Raw genomic sequence first — 18,161 nt, forward strand, 5'->3', positions numbered from 1 at the left:
CGGGAGCATTTAATCTTTAGTAAACGTAACGTGAACTCTGTTAATAGATTACTGTATTTTTGCTCCACTCAGATACTATGTTGTGTTATTACTTGACGTTATAGTTATCGAGCCTTAGAGAAATCTAAGGGGAAATCTAATTGGGGAAAATTCAGCAAGCAGCCCCTGAATTTGTTGAGTCACCCGTTGCAGTGGGGAGGTCAGCACAATGACACGTCTCTCCCACGCTCGCTGCCGCTTTATTCCTTTCGCTACTTTTCCGTCAACGTGTCACTGAGGCCGGCTGGGCGGCGGCGGATCGCAGCCTTGCGCTGATTGGCTGAACGCCGACACCGCCCCTCGCGCTCCGTGTTACGTGCTGTCGTTACGTAGCCGTGCGTCACCGCGGCCATATAAAGGGCGACGTGGGCAGTCTTACGCCGACTCTGGTTAATGCAGAGGTAAAATGAGTCGTTTTGGTTCGTCGCTATCTACCGGGATTATTTATTATTTTTTATTGCCGTTTGGTGATTTACATCTGGTTCCTGAAAGACGTTACAGTAAAAAGTGTTCTTCAATCGGCTGATCGGTAATACTAAGGTGATATTAGCAGTCTGCAGCGTTGCCATTCCCGGGGAAAGAATCGGGAAAATGCCGAAGTCCAAGAAGCGGAACAACAAGGGAGGCGGTGGAGGTAAGATCGGCGGAAGAGGCGCATGGCGGGGCGATGGGTTCTGGGCGTTGTAGTTCAGCAGTGAACGGCTCGCTGCTGACAGCGTGGGAGGGTGGGTGTGGTCGGACTACAGCTCCCGGCGTGCCGCGCGGGGGCAGAACTCGCCGGTCGAGTGGCGGGCAGACAATAGTGCGACCGGCGACTGCTCACCGCCCGGCAGGTCGCATGTGGCTCCGCCCGGTGACCGGCAGCGGCCGGCGGTGGCTGGGCGGCTGTGGGGTTAGGGCCCCGCGGACAGGGCGTTGCTGTTGTCGGCAAGGCTGTGCCGGTGGACTACACACTTCCCAGGCGGGCAATGACTGCTCCACCTAGTAACGAGTCTGTTTTGCTCAGACACTTCTGCTGGAGGTTAATCAGTAACAACTGGTTTCAAACGCAGAAGAGAATTATTTTAACATGACCATAATTCACCATGGGAATCCCACATGCGCCTGACTAGTCCGAGGCAGGGTTAAAATTATGACCTTAAGCTAAATAATGGATAGATCAGGGTACATAGATTTGTACAGATAGCATGTGGTTCATGGCAAATGTCAACAAATTTTTTAAAATTATGACCTTAAGCTAAATAATGGATAGATCAGGGTACTTAGATTTGTACAGATAGCATGTGGTTCATGGCAAATGTCAACAAATTTTTAGTTTTTTATAAATGCATGGAGTTTTGAAGTAGTGAAAAGTTGCTCTTGCAAATGAATATTCAAATTAGAGTTTGTGATTTTTCTCTATTGAAATCCAATGAACCAAATTGTTTACCCTGTACTCAACTTGTCATGTATTTGCTAGTTTTCTTTACCCTATCCTTCCAAACCTTTGGAAAAATGCAGGTTTAGTATCTAACTGCTTGCCCTTGTGGAAATGTCTGAACCCCATTTTGCATGTATCAAGGGGGTATTTACAATGGCTGTTATCAACTTAAGATGGACCCAAGCCAACACTGAGTAAAAAGCACTTCACAGCAAAGTGGATGCAATTCAATAATTTCAGCGAAAATGGAAATTGTTTGAAAAGTCTTGGGTTTTTTTTTGAGACTGCTAGATGCAGAAAAGCAAGTGGGTGTGATGTATCTGGTCCTTCAAAAGATCTTTGGTAAGCAGCTACACAAGGTTTCTAAAGTTATAGAATGGGCAGTTGAAAATAAAATGGATCAAGGATTGATTAAAGGACTGAAAATGCAAGGCTGTTTTGGGTTGGGAGACTTTAATGAGGTGTTACCAAAAAAAATTGCTGGATGCTAACTGTTTAAAATATCAATCATTAATTTGGATGATGGGACCAAATGTACAGAAGCCAAGACTAATGGTACAAAGAGTTGGAAGAAATGCAGAGAGGCTTCAAGTGGACAGCTAACTGGGTGAGGATGCTGCAAATGGAAAATGTGGAGAAATGTAAAGTTATCTGCTTTCTTACAAAGAATTGGAAAAAAAACAAATTCTGGTAAGATATCGGAGTTGGTGTTCAGAACTATCTTAGTGGTGGTGATGGTGTACACAAATCATTGATGCTATGTGCCTGTGATGCTGTTGCAACTAGGTTTTTCATTGCATTTATGCCTACATGTACTGGTGCATTTGACAAACTCAACAATAGACAATAAAGTTAGCATGCGGGTAGAGTAACCAATTGGGAAGGGAAACAGTAGGTTGACCTTTATTACAAAAAAAATGTCTTATTGTAAGTATGTAGGCCCCTGGCAAAACTGCTGCTGAATACTGTGCAGTTTTCCTCCCTATTGGAGGAAAATGTGCTATACAGGCACTCCCTAAGTTGTGACAGCATTCAGTTTCTGAGAGCTGTCCATAAACCAATTTCCTTTTTCTGCAAGTCGGAAACTAACAATTTCTCAGTAAGGGAAAACAAATGGGAGACAGAAATAACAACAGAAATTCACTCATTTGCAGCCAGTCACCGCAGATACTGTCACAGAGCTGGAGTGTTAACAGAAGCAACAAAATTCCATCAAGACCTTTTTTAATCAAGCTGCAGTTTAAACACTTGGATGTTTGCCTGTACAGACAATTTTAAACTTTGTAGACTCTACAACAAATGTCCATGATCAAGTACAATCGACAGGTTTATTTTCAGAGGTATTGTTTGTATGTAGAGTTCTGTGGGAGAACTTGCATAAAGACAGATTTGTGTCAGGTTTTTGTAATCTGGGGAGCCCCTGTACTAGTAATCAAGGGAATGCAATAGCTGCCAAAGGGATTCCTGGGATGAGGGGAATATTCATGTGAGTAGAGGTTATATAGGCCTATACTCCCTAACATTTAGATGAATGAGGAGATCTGATTGAAACACTATTCTTATGGTAAATGCAGGGATATTTCCCTTGGCTGGGTTTTCTGGGGACAGAGTTCCCAATATCAAAATATGGGGTTGGCTATTCTGTGTTGATATAAACATAACAGATTTGCTGTGTTTTCTGGATCACTTTGGACCTAGTACTTGGAGATGGAGAGATCAGAACTGAGTGTTAACACTAACAAAAGCATTCTAAAACATGAGACCCTTGGTAGTTGTTGATTTGCTGGGAGATGTGTGGCTCAACTATTTAACATAACTATTTTGACACCAGACTTATCTTGTGGGAGCAGGAATAGACCATTTGGTGAGATCCATCCATCTTGAAAAACCCAGCCTCAAATTAATTTTAGTAATTGTATTTGCGGCTTGCTGTTGTAAAGTTTCTTTCATATTAATTGTAAAATCATGTAATCAATGTAATTCTGCATTTTTGGGGAATACAAATCTAGTTTATAAACTTGTAATTAACCCTTGAAGTAACATTATGGTAAATCTGTACCTCTTCCAAGCACAGTATCCTTTCTCTGAAGTGTCTAGAATTGTATACACTGCTCCAAACAGCTAGGACTTCATGCAACTATTGGAAACTTCCCTGTCCTTCAGTTACAAGAGCTTAAATACAAATATGATGTCTACAAATGAATCCTGGTGAAGGGTTTGGAAATGTAAATAAGCACTCATTATTTGCACGTACTTTTGACTGACTTGTACAACATCTAAGTATGGTGCAGTTAGAAATCCAAGTAAAGTGGTCATTGGAGAGTGGTGGGGTCCAATTACTTAACACCAACTTTGAAGTTGAGTAGTGATCTGAAGTTAACAGTTACTTCACCACCATAGATCTATTCACATTTGGTCATCAGAACCTAGCAGTGATCAAAGTTTTTTTTCATAGTGCAGCAGCAGTTGCATAAAGTTAACACTGGGTTTCTGTTTGTGCTTTGAGATGCATCTTGCATCTACAGCCATGTGGCGATCCTTAGATTTTCACAATAATGTAACTTCATACTACTGGAAGTTGAATGGCAAGTTACAAAGTTTGGAGCATGTGTATCAAGGTAGGAGTGAAGAATTCTGATTGGCTCAGATGGAAATGGAATCCCTTGAAATACTAATTTGATTTTAAATCCTAAATAGCAGAAAAGCTTTCAAAGTTAGTGTTAGTTAAAATATAGCAAATTAGAACAATTTGTGTACTGGATAATTGGTACAGCAAATGACACAACATGCAAATTATGCCATTAAAAATGTAATTGAGAAAACTATATTGACTTTACCTCTGATCAATGCTGACAAACTTTTAGAAACAACTACCCCTTGAACTTAAAAATTCTGCCTTCCATAAGAGAAAGGAACTTTTATTTTATACTGGCCCTTTTGTGTCCTAAGGGCTCGTGGCAGCCATTGTGCCCTGTAGGATTCCACGTAGAGTAAAGTTAAATCACCAGTTATTCTTTGCAAAGCAATGCAGGTTGCCAGTAAATAAGGGAACTCTTCTTGAAACAACATAAATGTTGTTCAACATGACCATAGGAGTAGGAGCTTTTTAACAAGACAATTCCTATGACAATGTAGTGGTTACCTTGCTGTAGCAGTGTAATGTTCCCATGGTTTATGTGCCTCAAATTTGGGATGGAAGCTTCTTCATGTTCTAACTTTAGCTGGAGTTCAAGCAGAATTCAAGAATCATTTGGGTTTTGCTGTAAGATAGAAATTCCATAGTCAAACTATTGTTATTTCTGAAAGTTGTTGATAAAGCCAACTTTGAAGAAATGCCTTGAAGGTAGAGATTGCATTGTGACTTGTAATGGGGTATGACCCTAGCTAGGCAGTCAAAATTTCAGTGTGGAATCATTTTGGGAACAGTAATTCCTCAAGTTTTAAGGTAATTATGGGTAAGACTGGACCTTCGGGTGGAGGTGGAGTGCTAATGAGATAAGATATCTTTATTAGTCACACGTACATCGAAACACAGTGAAATACATCTTTTTGCATAGTGTTCTGGGACAGCCCACAAGTGTTGCCATGCTTCCAGTGCCAACATAGCATGCCCACAACTTCCTAACCTGTGCGTGTTTGGAATGTGGGAGGAAACCAGAGCACCTGGAGGAAATTTGGGGGAAGGCTAATTACAACAAGATTGGGCAGGAACTGGGGGTAGTAGATTGGGAGAGGCTGTTTGAGGGCAAATCCACATTTGACATGTGGAAGTCTTTTAAAGGCCAGCTGATTAGAGTTCAAGATCAGCATGTTCCCATATGGATAAAAGGTGAGGATGGCAAGGTTCAGGAACCTTCAATGACAGGAAAAATTGTAAAATTAGTCAAAAGGAAAAAAGTTGAAATTCAGTTAAGGCCTTTGAGGAATATAAAGGAAGCAGGAAGAACTTAGAAACTAGAGGATGAAAAGGGACCATGGAATGTCCTTGGAAAGTAGAATTAAGGAGAATCCAAAAGCACTTTACACACGAGGGTAGCTAGGGGAAGGGTATGTCCACTCGGGCAATGGAGAGAATTTGCACATGGAGCCATGGGAAGTTGGCAAGGTCTTTAAGTACTTCACATCAGTATTCACCTGGATTGGAGTGTGTTAGCTATAAGGAGAAGTTGGACAAATTTGGATTTTTTTTTTGTTGGAACATTGGAGGCTGAGGGGCAAACTGAATCATATTTATTATCACTGACGTATGTCGTGAAATTTGTTTTGTGGCAGCAGTACAGTGCAAGACAAAGACACAAATTGTTATGTTACAAAAGTAAATAGTGCAAAAGAGGAATGAGGTAGTGTTCATGGGCCATTCAGAAATCTGGCAGAAGTGAAGAAGCTGTTCCTGGAACATTGAGTGTGGGTCTTCAGGCTCCTGTACCTCTTTCCTGATGGTAGCAACATGGAGGGCATGTTCTGGGTTGTGAGGGTCCTTAAGGATGGATACTGCCTTGAGGCACTGCCTGTTGAGATGCCCTCAATGGTGGCAGGGTTGTGCCCTTGATAGACACAGAAATATGGATTGGGCAGATGGTCAATATTTTTCCCAGGGTGGAAATACTAGAGGGCATAGGTTTGGAGGGGAATGCTTAAAGGAGATGTGCAAGGCACATTTCTAAGAGAATGGTAGTTGCCTGGAATGCCCTGCTTTTTGGGGGGGTGGTGGGTGTGGGAGATATAAGCAGATAAAATAGCAATGTTTAAGAAGCAGTCATTCAGATATGTGAATGAGCAAAAATTATGGACCATGTGCAGGCAAACAGGATTAGTTTAGATTGGCATCATTGCACAGATGTGGTGGGCTGAAGGGTCTGTTTCTGTGCTGCACCATTCTATATGATGCTTCCACCCGCCCTCCCCCCCCCCGCCCCCCCCCCCCCCCCCCCCCCCCCCCCCCCCCCCCCCCCCCCCCCCCCCCCCCCCCCCCCCAAAGTGTCATGACCATGAAATAAATTGTACTTGTAGCTGTGCTTTTTAAAAGACCTGAGTACCAGGAACTGATGACTGGTTAAAGTGGATTGGGACATTTTCTGTTTAAGAAATGTTAATTTGCAAGAATTGCAGCTTTAATTGCATGTGGGTTTTGTAATTTCCTGAGATCTGCAAAATTGTGTAGTTTGACTGGGAGACAAGACTGATACAGTATGTAAGAAAGAAAGGATGCACTGAAATTTCTTTGCTGTAATTAATGGCAGGAAAATATGAAGTTTCCCAGTGTACTTCTGATCATCAAACAAATTTGTGACTGTTAACTTGGAAAAAGTTAGCTTTAACCATTAGTGGGTTTGCTTTTTGTACCTAGCATCAGTTGAAGTGGATGTAACAATTCTTGATTGCTAGATAAGTAATACTTTTGTTTCCTCCTGACAGGCAGACAGCACCGAGCAGTGCAGCCTTTCAGTGATGAAGATGCATCCATCGAAACAATGAGCCACTGCAGCAGTTTTAGTGATCCTACCAGCTTGGCTGATGATGGTACAGAAACTGATCAAAGTAAGGTGCCATTGAATTCTTACCAGTACCACCTCTGTTAAATTTCTGTCACTTTGGATCTTGAAATCTGGTATCTGGATTTTCTGGACCCTGCGCAAAGCTGTTTAATTTTTTTCTCAAATTGGGTGCAGTTAAGGGGACTAAATCCAATGCCAAGATTGGCAAAATTGATTTTTGACTACCTGCTTAATCTGTGCAACAGGTTGATAGGAAAGCTCTGGAAGCAGTATTGATTCACCCAAAGGAAAGTAAGCATTTGACACAACCTGCCCTCCCTTGAGCAACTTCACCTTTCAAATTTAAAAACTGGTTACTTGAGACTTGTAGTTGCCAAAGCTCTCCACCACTGGGGGTTTACCCATTTCCTGATCTTTGTAAATTGCTGTTGAAATTATAATGGAGATGCTGACTTGCAGTTAGTAATTTGAACCAAACTTTTGAGAGAAACTTTAAAAATTGAGACCAGTTTTCTAATTTAAAGTAATAACTTTACTCCACTGGGAGCTTATCCATTGAGAATGTGGAGGCTACCTCAGTCATTTATAACAAACTTTGAAGTGAACATAAGGGAGAGATTAACTATAAAAATGTTTTAGCCATCTTTCACATGCATTCAACCATATTGTTGACATATTTGACTAATGTACATGAACAATTTTTAAATGTCCCAAATGTCCTCAGCAGAAGTGATCTCTTTCAGCTGTTGAAGATCTTGATGAAGAAGCAAGCCAAGAGGATTATGACTATAGACTAAGAGGATTTATTGACAGCACTCTTGATAAAAGGTAAATTCAAATCTGTGCTGTACTAAGCAGTAAATATCTACACTTAAATTGTTTTTTAGATGGACATTATTTTGTAACCAATTTAGTCATTGATTTTGGAGATGAAATGGATAAATGATACAGTAGTTTTTCCCAGTATGGTGCAGAGGCACTTAAACTTGAGACATGCATTCATTACTGTGTTAGATGTCAATTGAATTTGCCTAGGAAGAAGCTGAAAACAAATGGGCTTCTGTTCACCACTCCCCTTCTTTCCCCCCACCCCAGCCCTTGAATGAAATTGATGAGCATTCAGTGAATGCATTACTGTATTTAATTAGTACTGTTTGTGAAAATTTGTGACACAAGACCACAAACGGAAGAGGAACAATTAGTGAAGTCTACCAGTTCTTGGGTTTCAACATCAAATTGTGGAAAGCAAAACTATCTTTTTACATATCTTCAAAAGACTTCTCTTTTTTTCTCATTATGCATGATATTCTGAAAGACTTCATTAGCTTGACGGTATGGCATTCAAATTTGCAATAGCTTGAAATTTGGGGTTATTCATGGTCTTTAACTTCCATGTCCATTATGACCCATGTTTTTCACCCTATGCCAAGAAGATTACCTGCTATTCTCTGACTTGCCCACCAAAAATTGTCATAGCACTTGTGAAGTAAGAGTTTGGTTGGTACAGCTGTGTTCAGTGGTACAAGTTGTATCCATTAATGGAAATTTCTGATCATGTTAAATGGATCTCTGCAAAAATCCATGTTTAACTAATATACACATTTGCATTCACAGTGCAAAAATCAGATTATCTGCTCTTGAAGGATTGAAATCTGCTTTCTCTTCCAAACTCCTTTATGACTTTATCCTTGAAAGAAGGGTGACCATAACAGACAGTATCGAGCGCTGTCTGAAGAAAGGTAGCTGAAAGAACTTTTTTCCCCTAGCTTAAACTAAGATTATTAAGAAATCTCATCTTGATGATTATTGGTAGTATCAGTACAATGATGGACCATTTAAAATGGGAACAAATTATGTGACTGAGTTTAGAATGTGACATAAATCTTAATTTGCTGTTCTGGTATTAGTGCTTGTGTTTATTTGCATTTGTATGCATTGATGCCCATTGATATATTTACAAAAAAAACTGTCCATATCTGACTTGATGAACTATATATTTTAAACTATTCGGTAAATCAATAACCAGTCAGTTTTGTTTTTTCAAACAAGGAAAAAGTGAAGAACAGTGTGTTGCCGCCCAAGTTGCTTCTCTTCTTTGTATTCAGCTGGGATCTAGCATTGAAAGTGAAGAGGTCTTCAAAAGTTTGAGGCCCATTTTCAAGACCATCCTTACTGATAAATCAGTCTGTGTACAGACACGAAGAGCTGTAGGTAGACTTTGTTTTTAAATATTTATTGAAACAATTGACTGTTTTGATATTAACGCACTTCTGCTTTGCTTTAAGTGTGCTACCAGTTTGGCTATTTGTTGCTACGTTGCAGCTGATGATACTGAGGTGAGCATAGTGATTATTTTAACAAAATGAATGTAAAGTTCTTCAGAATTGAATTCAAAAGCTAATGGTTTTTTTGTCCTTCTGATACAGGATCTACACTTAACAATGACATACCTTGAGAGCATCTTTACAGCATCTTACCAGAAGCAAGATAAGATGACTGGTGTCCAAACAACACCACTGCACATCACTACATTAGTAGCATGGACCTTGCTGCTAACAATTTGTCCAGCCTCATTGATGAAGAAAATATTTGAAACGTATGTCATTTAGTTAAAATGGCTTAACGACTTGCTACCTGAATATGATTTTGGAGGTTTTTGTGCCTTGGATGACATAACACACTGGATTGGGAATACTGGCTTCTGGTTAATGGTTTAAAATCTTCTGTTTAAATAATACCATTTGTTTGGATGCTTTATTTTCAGTGGTGCTAATGAGATTTGGGATTAAGACACAATTTCATTCTTCATGTAGCTGGAATTGTTAGTCAGTCATTATTATTACTATTGTAAATCTTGCAAGTCATTACTCTAAATTAGTTGTATTTTTAAATTGAAAGTTTATCTTCCAGTAAGGCTGCTTCTAGTTGCTTTGTAATTTTATTATTGTCCATCTAATGTTTTTTTTCTAGTTTGAAATTATTTGCATGGATAATAATGCCTCAATTGAATTGCCATTTTCAGCCATTTGACCAAACTTCCTTGTCTTCTTTCCTGCGGTGATGTGGACATGAGAATTGCTGCTGGAGAGACGATGGCTCTTTTATTCGAGTTGGCCAGGGATATCTATGATGTAAGCAAGTATTTTCTCTTGCATCTATTAGTCACCAGTAGTTATGAAATGTGTAGATTTTGGTAAAATTGAATGAAGTGATAACTTTATTTCACTCAAGTAAGGCAAAATGATTGTTTAGGTGACAATTTTTTTTAAAATCATAGAAGCCTTGTGGTATTGAAGAAGGTCTTTCACCTGTGGTGCCTGTGCTGGTCAGAGCTCCCCAATGCCATCCCCTCTTCCAGCACTAGGTCTAGCAGGACAGCTGCTCAGGTATACATCCAATTCTCAAGTGTGAGGGCTCCTGCCCCAATATCCTTTCAGGCAATGAGATCCAGAGTTGCTGGAGATCACATGTGGCACATTAGATCATTTACTGTGTGGGGGAAGGGAGAAATGGAGTTCTTGCATTTAAAGTAAGATTCAGATCTATGCTTATTAACATGGAGTGAGCTACCCAGAGACCATGTTGTGGGCCTAGTCCAAATTTTGGTCCCTATCCAGCACTATACAAAAAGGTACTCTACTGGTGGACTTGCATCATTATAGAATGATGGGTGTGGGTTTTGCTGATGTGGATTGCAGTTTCAAAGAGCTGGAACAGGGACAATTGGCTTTAAGACTACTTGAATTATCCCTGCCTGACTGGACTGAGCTGGACTATGACATGTTGCTCTTCACTGTCACAATTCAGAATAGCAAGATTCCAGGAAGTAAGCATTCACAACTCTAGCTCTCATCTGATATCCTCTGTTAAATCATAATAGCATTTTTTTTTAAAAAAAGTAATCTTCATTGAGGATGTGATACAAAAGCTCTTAGACTTGAATAATATGTTTTTCTCTAGTTCAGTGTAGTTGCATAATGACTAAGGCATCAATTATTTATAACACAAATGGTTGGATCCTGCTGAGAGTCTTTCTAATGATTGGATATCTCCAAACAGGACTTTGAGTTTGAAGATATGGAGCTTCTGTGTTGCAAGTTGAAAGGTCTGGCTACAGATAGTAACAAGTATCGAGCCAAGACAGACCGGAAGAAACAGCGGTCTGTATTTAGAGATGTCTTGAAGACTGTAGAGGTATAATTCTGTAATTACTAAGGCCTTTATGTTTCAGATGGAAATGAGTACTTTACAAATATTCACATTTTCTGTCTTTAAAACTTCATTTCTGCTTTGGGCCTTCAGATTTTATTTAAAATGAACACTTCGATTTTCTCCTTAGTTCAACCTTCCCTTTATTTTTATATTCTGTGATTATAAGAGAACTTCTAAAACAAAGCAGAGGAAACCAGGAGATGACTGAGCTTCTGAAATTAAGTTTATTACACTGCTGTAAACAGAAGCTTGAGGGGAAATTGTATTTTGATGCTGCAAAGTTTTTGATTTTTGTTGTAAACACATTTCATAATCCTGTGCACTAGCGTAGCTTTCAATATTGTAAATCTGTTTTGAGACTTTTGTCCTGTGCTCTAATTGACAAATCACTGCTTGTCAATTTGATACTTTGAGTTACGTTTGTTCTGTAATCAGCATCAATATTGTGTCTCAACTTGCAAGTCTTTTATCCAGTATATAATAGTGCACCGTATCTAGAAGCTAATATTCTCACTGAATAGCCAAAATGTATTTCATCTCGTCATGCTGAAAGCTTTTTTTCCTGGAATTCTGTATAGATCACATCTGTCATAAATTGAATTTTGAGTAATGGATGCATTGGCCTAGAATTTGCTGTTGACCTCTTGTTATCTGTGTGCAAATTGCATAACAAGGGGCAAATATCCAGTTATTCAAAAGTGGCAGTGCTGTTCTGCCACTTTATAAAAATGGGGTTTTACTGGTTGCCTCAAATTTAGATGGAATGAATTTTTTACATTTTGTTGCATTAATTGAAGATAAAAATACATTCTATGTAAATGTCAAATTACTGCCAAGGTCTTGGACCTGAAAATGAATTAATGCAAACATGGTGTCTCATTTAGTTTAAATTTCAATTATTGGAGATTTTAACTTCATTTTTAGTCCAATGTCCTTTCTCCACATTCCACCTGATTATTGAATTTGCCTTCATTAATTTATCTTGTTCAACTTCATGTTAATTTCACAATGCTTTAGTCTGATGAGGAAGCACTTGGTTGGTGGTTCTCATTTTGCAACATTAAGTAGAATTCTCAGTAATTTGACATGCAAAAATCTAGTGGGTTTGGATTTGTTAACTATGGGCTGTTTCTACTTGGCAGCAGAGAATTTGTTTCACTTTTGAATGCATGCAAGGGTTCCTGAAATGTGTTTACATAATGCTTGTAGGAGTTGAGTAGGATGCTTTTCTAATTATCAAATACTATTATCAAAGTGCTGTACTGGAAATTAGTCCAAACAGTACTGGAGTGCATCCTTGAAACATTCAAAAGATGTACTGGTTGGTCTAATTTCATGATCTTCCCAAGAAGAATTTTTAAGTGGTGAAAGCTTTACAACTTGAATGCAAATATCAGTTGAACAATATTTTGTATGAATGGATTATTAAAGCAATATTAGCTCTAAATTAGCTTTTGTTGTCCATATATCTACTTATAGTAAATAGTATGTATATACTTCAAGCTGTTATTTTGTCAGAGGTAATGTCATTCAAAGCTATTTTTACAGGTGGAAAACGTTGAGTAAATTGCTGTGCATGAAAATGTATAATCACTCTCTCCATGATGTACAGTTTCTAACACATCCTAGTTACCAGCTAGCATGAGAACCTGTGTGTGACTGATTGCTTCCCCAATTCATTCCTGCCCCATAGAGATAATGTAAATTAAATGCATGATACAAGCGGAATGGGTTGGGTAATGGCAGCAGTTGATTAAGTTCCTGTCCCCTGTATGTTCTGAAAATTGCTGGAGTTCTAAACTTGAAGCTGGGAATCTCTGTGCAGATCTGCACTACAACAGTCCAAGATGTTGCAAATTGCTCTAACCTTTTGAATGGATCCTTTTATATTCCTTAGGATGGGGATTTTGATCCTGAAACTATTACATTTGGTCCTGAATGCATGTATATTGATACATGGGTGAAAAGCGTACCTATGAAACCTTCAAGAACTTCTTGCATCTGGTACAAGATTCCATCTACAGGTTAGATTTCAAATATGAGCAAAAAATCTAACTTGCAATTGCATTGTTTTTAGGACAGCCTATTGTTTTTGAAGTGTATTTGTGTGCAAGAATACCCAATAGCCAGTTTGCATCCACAAGTAACCACACAAGTAAATGGAGCTTTTTCCAGTTGAAATTGGCATGTTGCAAGCTTGAATGCTCCAAAACTTAAGAGTGCACAGTTCACAGGGAATTCATGCAGGAAAAGGCTGAAGTGCAGTGGACTTCCAGAGTTGTGAAGACAAAAGCTGTAGTGCCACACAACTGCTAGCTTTTTATTGCAGAAATTGTCATTAAAGTATCAGGTGGTTTGATAATTGAAACTATTGATGACTTTCCAGCACCCCTCCATACACCACTGAAATGTTTAGTCCTGGCATTGATGTTGATTTCAATAAGCTGCATTTACTGCAATTTTTGACCAGCATTTTGAATGCAACTTTTGAATAAAACTGACAACTGAGTGGTTAGTCTGTATCATAAAGCAGTATTTCTACATTTTTATTACCTATTGCAGGATAAATTGAGGAAAGAATTCAAATCCATAATTGCAAACAATGGGTCACTTTCTGAATTTTTGATCAAAAGGCACTTAAAAATCTACTCATGGAGTGTAAAAATTGTGTTATAGGTTGGGTGTATTGGGAGTCAGCATGTTGATGTTACTTGCTACATATCTTACATCCACCCTTGGTTATCTAAACATTCGATTGCCTTTTAAAAGCATTTGGCAGAAGTTAAGCTCATTACTGCAAACCTTTTAAATACATTTTAATACTGAAATGCATTCTGCCATTGATGCTTCTAGCAGTATATTCCATGTATTCATCCTTTAACAGAAATTGATTTGCCTGCTCTCTGATGCATGTCTAACATCAAGGAATTTGACTAGTGTTATTTGAGCATGGAAGAAATCCATAATAATGCCCAATGGCCTTTCTGGTAAGCTATTTATTATAGGAAGCTAAGCAAGGGAAGATGAAATTAATGAAAATCATGCCTTTTGAGCCATTTAGAGGAAGAAATTGTGAAGATCTAGCTTGCTTACACAGTGTAATTTTAAAGCTGGATTTAAGTTAGTTATGTACTTTTGACATTTGTGTTCCTAAGCTGAGCTGCTTCCAATAGTAAACCTGTTGGGTACAAGTGCAGATGTGACCTTCTTCCCAAAGCATCATGACTCTGCCCCTTGTAGCTATTTTAAACTCATTGAGCCTTCAGATAGTTTGTGGTTATTTGTGCCTATATCCTTATCCTTTTATTTTGAAGTCATTGAACTTTAACTGGGAAAGGATGTGCTGGCTTTTTCAAGCACACCAGCTTTTTTTTTGCTGCTATATTCACCAGGCATACAGTGTGTTTTACAAAGCTATCTTGAGGGAATGAGTCAAATGTAAATTCCTTTGAATTGTAGCAGTGCGGATGTTAGGAATTGTTCTTCATGGCCAAACCATTTTGGAATAACAAAGCTACTTGTCTTGAACAGGCTAATGAATTTGTGCGCAGTGTCTTTGAATTGGGACCTCCACTGTTGCTTGATGCTGCTACTCTTAAAGCAACCAAGACTTCTAGAGTTGAACGGGTAAGGCTAAATCTTAATAGAAAAACAATTAACATTATTTGGGGAGCTGGAAAAAAGTCAGCATTGAATGGAAGACATTGTGCAAATTTTCTGATCAGATTACTGGCATCAATGTAACACTTTGATAATTTTGAACAATATTACTCAGTGTTGGCTGTTATAAAACTAAGTTTATATGGGCTTGACATGGAGATTTTCAGCTTTTTCATTTGCTGTTTTTCAGCATTTTTACAACTCTGCTATTTGCAAAGCTAGAACGAAGGCCAGGAACAAATTCCGTGACAAGAGAGCAGGACATTGGAGAATACATTTAAATTCCTGCCAATTTCAAAAGGTGGTTTTCTGTGAACAATGTGTGACTATTATACTTGATTTGTTTGTTGTGTAGCAAATGGAGGGAATCTTTATCTTGCCCTCTGCCCCCTTGTTATGTAAGTGTTTATCTGGTCATGCTTGCCTTTGCAATCACTTCTAAATATCCACCCACATCTAGGTATATTTATTTTGTAAATTTGCACAGCATAATGATGCTACATATTTGTATGTGATTTTAATTGTAGGTAAATTTCTGTAACTCATTTATTGTTGGTACTATATAATGGTATTAAGTCCTAATTTGTTTAATGTGACCAGATTTTTAAATTTACAATATGACCATTGGTATCTATTTAAACAAAATAATGGGCTCGTGTTTGTTCTAATCAGTTTTTGCAATAAATTGGGGAATTGCAGCTCTAAGTGTGTGCAGTTATTGGAATCCATCTGTTAATGTAGAGGGTGACATGGCATACAGGATATATCTTTGGAACAAGAGTATTCTCTCCATTCTATTTCAGTATAAGCAAAATTGCATTACATGGTCTTGGAAAGCAAATTGGTACTTGTCTTCAATGTGAAGTGTATGGAGAAGAATGATAGCAGCAATAGTAAAGCTATGGCCTCCATATCACCTTTCATATTGCTCTAGTGGCAATAAATGACAGCAGTATCTTGGAGCCAATTACTAAGTACAAACACTATTCGTAATATGGAGGAAGAGTGCCTATCTGTCAAAAGATGGGCAAGTTCTTGGCAAATGGAAAACAAAGGGGCAAGATTTCCAAAGCCTCGCTACAAGGATCTGTCTACCTAGACCAATTCAATTTTGTATTTCCTTCAGGTACTGGGCTGGTGTCTAGTCACACTAACTGTAATGTTAACTGGCTAGTTGATTCAGTGGGTTCCACTGGAGAATTGGCATCTTTGAGGGGAGATGCATTGTACTTGAGGAGATAGAACATTAGAGCACAGTACAAGCCCTTCAGCCCACAATATTATGCCAACATTTTATCTGGCTCTAAGATCTAGCTAACCCCTCTCATAACCTCCATTTTTCTATCATTTCATGTGCCTATCCAAGTCTTAAATGCCCCTAATGTATCTGCCCCCACCACCTCTGCCAGCAGTATGTTCCACACACCCACCACTGTTCCTTAAAAACTTACCTTTGATATCCCTCCCATATCTTCCTCAAATCACCTTTAAAGTTATGCTCCTTGTAGTTAGCTATTTTTGCCCTGGGGGATGTCTTTGACTGTCCACTCAATCTATGCCTCTTGTACACCTTTATTAAGTTGCCTCTCATTCTCCTTTTTCTCTAAAGAGAAGAGTCCCCAGCTTGCTCAACCTATAGATAGTGCCAAGTATTCTACAAATGGGAAAATGATTGCATAAAACAACTTGGAGCAAGGCTCATGGTATTTATTTGCAGCACTGGCAGATAGAAAAAGCTTCTGGCTGTTGTTTGCTTGCCATTTACAGCATAGTCTGCCTCAACCACCTCTAATTTGGGAGGTTAATCTTTGTGCCAGAGCAAGTATCAGATCAGAAGTTCTAACACACCCCCTAAAATAGACTGACCTGTGTGACTTGATTCCTATTCATGTCTCTTCAGTCCTGGTTCAAATGTGAGCTGTTTTGAAACCTAAAGGTGGTAGATTTCAGAGTTGTACTTTTTCCATACATTCATAGACCCAACCATCACACTGCATGTTAATGCTGGATTCCACAGCTTTATTTGGGTGGTTGTGGATGCACTTGCCCTAGACTGCAATATGAACCCACTGGTCTCGCAAGGTGGTATTTGTCTTGCCATTTTGTTGACAACCAGTCCAAATCAGCATGAAGAGATTATGCAGACTGGCCCTGGGTGACAAAAGCCTGACTTGCAGACAGTCATGCATATGAATGAACTGACATAAATGTGTCCATTCCAATGAACAGTAGTTCTTTTCCACTTTTTAGTAATTGTTCTTATCAGTCTTGTTTTTGATGCCATTCATGACAAGACTATGATGGTATGGTACCATATCAAGTGTTTTGAGTGTATTTTTGACAAAATTGACTTAAGGACAAATGTGAAAACTAAACTAGACCCATTCATTACTTGAGGACAGCCTGTACAACCTTCAGCCAGGGCTTCCATTTGAGTTGTCTGTGCTGATCCTACAAAGCTGTTTGCACTTCCCCTTTTGAAGTCTGCCTCCCATCTGGTTCTGGAGTAGTACCACATCAAACACTTCTATTCCTGTGATTCCTATGTAAGTACTTAGCTTCCATAATTACAGATTTGAGACTATAGCATAGCTACAGTTGATTCATACAGAACTTCAGGGCTTCCTATGTTGGTTTACCTACCATGTCAGTGGATTTGGAGGATTTTGTGGAGACTTCCTTTCTTTTCCCCCATGGTTTTTAATCCTTCTTGAAGAATAGGTCCTTCATAATTTTATATTCCATAATTTAAGACTCATTTTACTGCCTCTTGTTCCAATGAAAAATGCAGCCTCTCTCATCTTGGTGCTAAATTTTTATCTTGGCAAAATCCTTGCACATTTCCCCCTGTCAAATAAAATCCACTCTCTACTGCAATTTAACTGGTGTTAGATACAGTATTCTCCCTGCTGCATTCTGTGCCTCTGCTAATAAAGGAAAGCATTCTGTAGCCTTTTTAACTACTTTATTGACCTGTACCACTACCAGTAGAATTTGCAGATGGTACTGTTCCTCTGCATGTCAGTTTCCTCCCGTTTAATATGTATTCCCTTCCTTGTTGCATTGTCTGGTGTGAGTTCCATTTCTCACTTCTGCCCAACTGGCCAGAGCATCTATTGCTTTTTACAGTTTAAAGCTTTCCTTCTCACTGTCAACAGCACAACATACTTTTGTATTACCTACATCAATCTATAACAGTCAAGTATCATTGATGTATTTGAACAAAAAGCATGGGCATTAGTACTGAGTCCTGTGGAAACCCTGTGGCGACAGCTTGACAGTTGCAAGTATACCTGTCAACTATAAGCCTTCGATTGTTGCCACTGAGCCAATTT

General features: G+C 38.9%; 1 protein-coding gene across 1 annotated transcript; it reads left to right on the forward strand.

Moving 5' to 3' along the window:
- Positions 1-390: 390 nt before the first annotated feature.
- On the forward strand, positions 391-15,536 carry LOC127578552 (interferon-related developmental regulator 1-like). Its single transcript, XM_052030702.1, is given in 14 exon segments — positions 391-673; positions 6,875-6,997; positions 7,698-7,782; positions 8,569-8,693; positions 9,004-9,161; positions 9,240-9,290; positions 9,381-9,550; positions 9,977-10,085; positions 11,014-11,148; positions 13,064-13,143; positions 13,145-13,190; positions 14,698-14,793; positions 15,017-15,085; positions 15,087-15,536. Coding segments are annotated over 14 exon segments (1,311 nt in total). The 5' UTR covers positions 391-630; the 3' UTR covers positions 15,108-15,536.
- Positions 15,537-18,161: the final 2,625 nt, after the last annotated feature.

This window comes from Pristis pectinata, chromosome 15 (genome assembly GCF_009764475.1).
Source record: "Pristis pectinata isolate sPriPec2 chromosome 15, sPriPec2.1.pri, whole genome shotgun sequence".
Classification (NCBI taxonomy): Eukaryota; Metazoa; Chordata; class Chondrichthyes; order Rhinopristiformes; family Pristidae; genus Pristis; species Pristis pectinata.